At 39.4% G+C, this 7,649-nt stretch overlaps 1 protein-coding gene across 1 annotated transcript; it reads left to right on the top strand.

Annotated features, from left to right (window-relative positions):
* Nucleotides 1-5,360: 5,360 nt before the first annotated feature.
* On the top strand, nt 5,361-7,422 carry LOC109366461. Its single transcript, XM_019613632.1, has 3 exons — nt 5,361-6,027; nt 6,142-6,202; nt 6,370-7,422. Exons 1-3 carry the CDS (start codon nt 5,941-5,943, stop codon nt 7,158-7,160), a joined length of 939 nt encoding a protein of 312 aa, XP_019469177.1. The 5' UTR covers nt 5,361-5,940; the 3' UTR covers nt 7,161-7,422.
* The last annotated feature ends 227 nt before the right edge of the window (nt 7,423-7,649 follow it).

Genomic DNA, 7,649 nt, shown 5'->3' with positions numbered 1-7,649 from the left:
ACTGAAGTGAAACACTGACGTGGATATACAATATATAAAACACTTAAGTCTCACTAAAACTCCGCAGACATATCAAGTCCTGAAACATGGACTTGAGATTGATTCTACTGATACGTCAAGTCCTGAATTTGGGCTTAAAACAATCCATTTGCTTTGAGCTACATTTCTTGAAGAAATAACTTCTCAGCTGTCTACAAACCTCAACTCAGTTACTCAGTTATTAGTCAGTTAGAAAAAATTGCTATGTCTATTTTAACTTCTTGTTGTTTTTTTTTCTTAAATAATGAAAATAATGAAAAGAAATGAAAAAAAAAAAGGAGAAGATATATAGTAGAGGGATTTTCTGTTAACAAAAAGTGGGAGGAGTGGTTGTCTTTAAGAAGACTTACAAAATATTTCACCGTTTGCCTTAAACAGCTCTGTAATTTCAATCATTTTCTCTAAAGACATATCAGCAAATGTTTGGAGGGAATATGCTAAGTATCTTAGAATATCTAAAAAAATCAGAGGATAATAGCTAAAATAACAGCTAGATTTAAATCGATAGAATGAAATTTCAACACACAAAAAAGCAAACTCAGAATGATTATCAGCTACACTGCAGTAGACTTAAGGATATTTCTAGAGAGATTGTAATGAAAGCTGTCAAGCAGGCTTGGTCAAAATAGTTCTTGCTTGATCTACCATATTAAGAATTCATACAGTGTTGGCAGCCCCTGTAGTATATGCTGAGCTGGTCACGCATGTTGATAGGACTGTGAAGTCTTTAAGAATGAATTTTCGTTTATCTTTTTTTTTTTTTCTCCCAGCAAATGTCTGTGCATGCCAACAAGATGTTCAGCAAGAAAAGTCAGATAAACAGATTCAAATGCTTATTTCTCATCTGTTCTTGTTTCAGGAAGATTACAGATGACTGGCATCACGTACTTGCTGAGGAAAAATCTGTGCTTTTTTTGTAACTGTTAAGAGATCTCTGCAACTTGACCTAGTAAGGAAAAAAAAAACAAACAAAAACCAAACACCAGAATTTGTCTGAAAAATAAGGGAGAAAATTATGCTGCTAGAGTTTTGAGAATTGAGAACTATTATCAAAAATATTAAAAATATTATATATTCCTTGAAGTAAGTGTATTAAACATACCTAATTTATCAGACATAGTAGGTCTTCAGTCAAAGAAGTGAGAGGCAGACTAGAAGCATAATAATAATAAACCAACAAACTTTCAAGTAATAATATTTCTAATAATAGAAATCTAGAGATCTAAACCATGATATGATAATGTTTACATCAGTACAGCACTTCATGAACACAATGCATTCTGAGCAAAAGATCACACAGTGAAGCACAGTGAAACAGATCTATGCATCCTTGTTGACTGGAAAATGAAGACAACTTCACTGTATGCCATGACTTCAAAAAGCAAGAAGTGTAGGAAGAACCAATATGGAAAACTGTATACTATATTTATATCAATCGATAGCAATTTCTTGCTCTGGATATTATTTTCAGTTTTCATTATCTCATTGCAGAAAGACTGAAAACCGAATAAGTATAATAGAACCATATGAGAACAGCTCTGAAAAGGTATTGGTGAGCAGAATATATATTCTTTGGAAGTAGACATTAAAATTAAGGCTAGGAGAAAAAAAATATAAAAGGAGATATACTGAAAACATGACATATTCTAGTATATTTATTTCAATAGTATAGGGGCTGAAAACCAGTCTGATACTTTAAAGTAACACTTTTAAGAAAAACATTGTTAATCTTTTAAGAGACAATTAACCTGAGAAACTCACTTATGGAAAATATTTATCAGATTCGTGTAAATCTAAAATCATATTAAACTTTTGTAAGACTCAACACTGCTCAGAACTAAAAGCAATCATTCTTCACGCACCAGGAATTAGTTAGTCACCAACTAGTGGAAGGGAAAATTTATTATCTGTCAGGAATGAGCAAAAGTACTTTACAGTACCTAACGGGCCACCTGTGCCTGAGGTCCATCACGCATACAGTGCAAAGTGCATAGTGATGGTCAGACAGAACCTCTCATGTTCCAGTTTGTGCACACTGTCTCTTGTTCTGGCACAGGGCATTGAAAAGATCCTTTGTCTCTCTTCAGGTATGCAAATGCATTGATGAGTTTCCCCTGCACATGTTCTCTTCTCTAGGCTAAGAAGTCTCAGACCTACACTGCTCAGAGATAAGCAGACTAATGATTTTGAGTCACTTCTATAGAAGTAGTTTTAAAAGTGGTAATAGTCTAGCCTAAAAAGAATGAGTTTTACAAGTGATTTCAATTTTCACTGGAATGTAGCCTTAGTTGTATCTGGGTGTAAAGCCATAACAAGAGATGTAATGTATAAACTGCACATTTAGTCTCCTTTGAAAGTAATGTTTAATTTGTTTTCCCTAATGATTTTAATCGTGCAACTGATTAATGCCAGTAGCACTGCAAGAAATTGGAAGTGGAATAGCTTCAGGTGTAAAGTGTAGTTGCTTCATTGCCTTACTTAGCTAAGCAGTAAATTGAAAACTTTTTGGTTAGGAAGAAACCTTGATTTGCAACATGCCTATAGCTATATTCTTGTTATTTAAAATTTGGTTGTTGGACACTACTGAACTGGATTCAGCTCTCTGATGTTCAGAAACAGATTCATTTATTACCTTTTGGGAACTGGATTTTCAAAATTTCCATTTCCACCCATTTAGGAAATGGATTTAACCATGAATTTGAAGCTTTAATACTTAGAAATTTTCAGAAATTCACTCTTTGATGTCTGACTCTATTATTGCAGGTCTATGTGCTAGTATGTGGACATATGCTCCTTTTTCTTTGGAAAAGAAGACGTTCTTTTAACTTTAAGCCCTGATTAGAGACAATATGATAGAAGCTAGCCTAGCCATCTCTGGTCATGACTGATCTTTTGTCCATACATTTAGCTATGTGTTGTCCAAAGGAGAGAAGTGCTGATCTTGTTCCCCTGCTATCCAGTGACAGAACATTAGGGAATGGCACGAAGTTACACCAGGGAAGTTTCAGACTTGATATTAGGAAAAATGTTGTTACTCTGAGGGTGGTAAGACATTGGAACAGGCTTCCTAGAGAGGCAGTTGATGCTCCATGCTTGTGAGTGTTCAAGAGGAATTTGGACAATGACCTCAAGCTGTGATCTCACTGAGACCCAAGACAACATGGTCTTGGGAGCTGGTAAGAAGAGCACTGCCATTATGCAAGATTGTTCCTTGAGTTCATGTGGATTTGTTTCATGTTCCATCAAACAGTTCAAATAGGCATACTTTTCCAAAAGACTTTGTCAGACAGATTAGGTTGCTAAGGAAACTTACCAGTTTTGTTACCACATAATCTGTGAAGATGCTTTATTTAATTTTTGTTTGGTTTGTTTCTCAGTAAAATTCTCTAAACCACAAAACATCCACTTCAGAGAATTCCTCTTTAAAGGTATAAGCAGCTATTTGTTCTTTCTCACATATATGCCTCCAAGGATTCTTCTGCTCATCTTTTCCAACCAAAGGATGAACATATATATAATGACAATTTCAGTGATTAAAACATATTTTAGGGAAACAGGGAAGATTGGTTGAGATGCATTCTCTTCCCTGCCTACTGGGCATAAGAAGCTACATTTCTTATTTCCTTTTTCTTCCTGAAAAAGGTCCCAAATGAATGATATCTACAGTGTGGAAGTCCATTTATCGTATCTTTTTTTTTTCCAAATATTCATTAGGCAAAAAGGACATGGCAAATTGGTAGAACATTAATATAGAAAGGGTGAGACCTTATTTCTTATCATGGTTTCTTCCTCATATGGCATTATTCTGCTCTGACTAGTTAGACAAAAGTTCAGGCTTTTTTTTTCTTTTTTTTCATGTGATAAATACAATATGCATTCTGACAAGTTTTCAATTCTGATAAGCTTTCAATTCATTCATAAAATTAGTGTGCAACTACAGTGGGAAGCCTGAAACATTTACATGTTCTCATTGCCTTCTTTCAGGCTATAACCAGATATTTATATCTTTCCAAGTAATATGATAAATTTTTGTTGACAATTAACTTTCATCTCTTTTGTAAAATAGTCCAGATTGATGATTACAGTAATTATATAATTAAATATAATTGTATGTTCTTCTATTTTGTTCCACAGTTATATATGTGCTTATCTCTCTCTAGAATAAATAAATAATGAAAATAAATCCAAAGGATGATGCTGTCAAAATTGGTTAAACTATTTGGGAAAATTTTTGTAAAGTATGACTAATTTACATTAATTGCTAAAGAATAATGATTCAAATCCTGTGATAGAAAACATTTATCATTTAATTCCTTCTCCTGAACTGCAGACCTTCCATAACACTGACCTAAGTCCAATAAAAGCATAAAACAAATAACAGTTGATATACACAGTGCTATGGTATAATAATCCAATTATTTCCCATAGTGAAAAAGTGGCATGCAATTTCCATACCTGTAACACCAGAGAGGTGTTATTTGCACAGTTTGAATCTGAATATCTAGTTACATTTTCCTATGGTGTCTTGGGTCAGATTTATGCTAAATTTATCTCTTTATAAACTCCATGGTCACATATTATTTTCTGGTGTGATGGTTACATACACTGCTCTCTTACTTTGTAGGAAACCTGTCTTGATGATCAACTTCGACACCCTTGTATTAAGTAGCCTTGCGATAAATGCAACACCTGCAGAGTAAAGCTCCAGCTCAACAGTGGGAGGAATGTGATAGGTGGGAACTGTGTTTTCCCCATGACATTTCATCTGTCTTTCATGAAATATCTCAACTAGAAACCTTAGGCAAAAGACCATTCAGTTGTACAGAATGTAAAAAGATAAGAGGCCAGCTCCTAGGAGGTAGAATTTCAGAAACTTTTTGCAACCAGGTGCTAATGCACTAGCAACAAAGAAAAATAATAATAATAAAAACATTTGACATATACATCATGAATCATGGTCCTAATAAAGAATTTTTAAAAACAGAAAGTTGACAGTCCAGTCTGACACTTAGGACTATTCAAACACTGACAAACTGACAGAGGTAAAAAGGTTTTCCCTGGACCTGCAGAAACCAGATATCTTTTCTTTGTATTGATTCTAACATTAGATGTTGCATTATATATATTTTATATATATATTTACAACTACTTAAAAAATACTGTATAAAGTTTTACTTCAGCTGCACAAAGCAGTCAAAATCATCCTTCCTGTTTCTGTATTTAACAGCACAAAATTCAAATGAATCCAAATACAAAGTAGGATGTTTATGAACATACATATATTTAACAATGATTGTATTCTCTCTCTCAGCTTCCCCCAATCTAAATAATTTTATTAAGTATTTAAACAAAATTTTTACAATTACTGAATAAATGGTTTAACGTGTGGCTTTGAAAAATGTCAAAACTTCAGCAATCTGTGAATAGAGCAGGGAACCAGCTGTCATTCTGTGGAGAATAGATACACAGCAAGTAAGACTGCACTGGGAAAGGGATCTGAAGCAAAAAGGGATGATGAAATGCTATTCTGGGGGATTTTTAAAGCCAGCAAAAGCGCTTTGCTGGTGCAAGGAAGCTGGCAGCTTGTGAGTGGACTGCTGAGCTATAATGGCTGGAGCTGACATTGCCCACAGTGGACTAGGCTACCAGACCATAGGACCACCAGGTACAACGCTGCACAGAGCAGTTTCAGTTTGAAGAAAATTTTCTTTGATTATACTGAAGTTATGTCCATAACTCCCCCCATCCCCATGCTGGGGGCTACTGCCAGCCTAGTTCCATATGGGCTGTGACCTCACAGAGTTATCCCCACCCACCGGACTATGATCTCACGGCTCTGCCCATGTGAGCCAGTGGCCAGCACTTTGTCTCTCCCAGTGCGGTCGTGACCAGCTTTGAGCGATGGTTGTCGACAGCTTTCTCCTTATCCCCAGCCTCCTGCTCCTGGTGGCTGGGCTGTCTCTGCTCACCCCTCTCTGGCGTCGACAGGTAGGGAAATTTGAGGATGGGAGCCACTTGAGGCTAAGTGACTCAGGGCTTTGGGGTGGGGGGTGAGGGCTGCCCCGCAAGTCCTTTCACTGTGCCACATTCATGTGCCCATAGGGTTCTGACCGGCGCCGGCAATGGTGGACATGGTGGCTGCAAGTGCTGGCATCGAAGTCAGGTGAGTCCCCTGAGGGTCAGCCTGGCACATTCCCAGGCAAGACCAGCCCTCTGGGAGAAGTCAAGCTTCGTACCAACCTCTGTCCCATAGCAGCCAGGCCGGGTGGACCAGGAAGCTCCCCATGCCTCCTGCCCTACTGTGGCTCAGGCCCGCTCCCTGTTTTACAGGTGCTGAGAAGCAGGCAGGCAGGCACCGGAGCCCCCTGTGCAGACCACGTTGCTCCCAGCAGCAAGCGTCACGAAGGCAGGGCAGTCCCATCCTGCCCCATTCCATCCAGCCAGGAAAGACCCGGCCTTTGTTGCTGCACAATCTGTGCCGCTCTCTTCACATGAAGAGTGACTCTGCCACTGGTACCACGAGCTCTGTGGGGAAACCTGTCATGCTCCCCAGACAGGACCAGCGCCCGCAGGTTCTGGTGGCACGCGGGACCCCCAGGATGCTCAGTCAGCGTCCTAGGCTAGGTGGTGGAGTTAAAGACCTGCCACCTGAGATCTCCAACTTCACAAAGCCACCAGTGAAAGGGATGGTCTTCCAGGAGGGCCTCGTTCAAACAGAGGAGAGAAAACGCTGGTGGGACTACAAGACCAAGAGGCTCTTTTGGCATATGCTCTCCTCAGCACTTCCCAAAGGGCACAAGAAGCCAGGAGCAGCAGCAAGACCATCCCGAGGACCAGCTTTGAGCCTGGAGAGAAAAGCAGATGGCAAAACTGAAGCCCTCCTGCCCTTCAACTCTGGCTTCAGTGACAAGAGGAGCACAGAGAAATCGGACATGCTTGCTGTGGAAAGGCTGTACCGGCAGCTCCTGGTTTCCCTAAAACAGCCCAAGACTAAGAATGATTGCTACAAGCCAGGTGGCGGAACTGATGAGCAACCGCTGGTAACCTCTTTCTGCACGCTGCCACCAGTGAAAGGGACTGGTGGAAGAGCAAGGCCAAGAGGCCTTCTGAGTATTGTATAGCCTCCCCAGCACTTCCCAGAGTCTAGATGTAAGCTGGAACAGCTGCAGGACCAACACCAGGGCCAGCTTCAAGCCTGCAACAAAGGAGGCAGCAGAACTGAAACCTGCCAGCACCTAAACACTGCTGTCATTGTTATGGTTTCATTGTTGACATATCAAGTGAGAACTGAATCTCAGACCTAAGATCATCATTTGCATCATACCATTTCAGTCTGAGGTCGTTCAGATTTTTAAAAAGATAATTTAATAAAAGTCATGCTAGTCTTCAGAGAATTGCTATCCCTATTTCTTGACTTTTAGCAATAAGAGCAAGCACTCTCTGTGAAAAACAGTTTCAGAGCAGGTAAGACTGCATTGGGGAAGGGACTTGAAGCAAAAAGGGCTGACAAAACGGTCTTCTGGGGGCTTTTTGAAGCCAGAAAAAGTGTTTTGCCTGTGTCAGGGGTCTAGCAGCTAGTGGGCAGGCTGCCGAGCTCGCATGGGTGGCCG

This window comes from Meleagris gallopavo, chromosome 2, assembly GCF_000146605.3.
Source record: "Meleagris gallopavo isolate NT-WF06-2002-E0010 breed Aviagen turkey brand Nicholas breeding stock chromosome 2, Turkey_5.1, whole genome shotgun sequence".
Classification (NCBI taxonomy): domain Eukaryota; kingdom Metazoa; phylum Chordata; class Aves; order Galliformes; family Phasianidae; genus Meleagris; species Meleagris gallopavo.
Note: the sequence above shows the minus strand (reverse complement) of the source record. Positions and strands in the feature narration are given on the sequence as shown.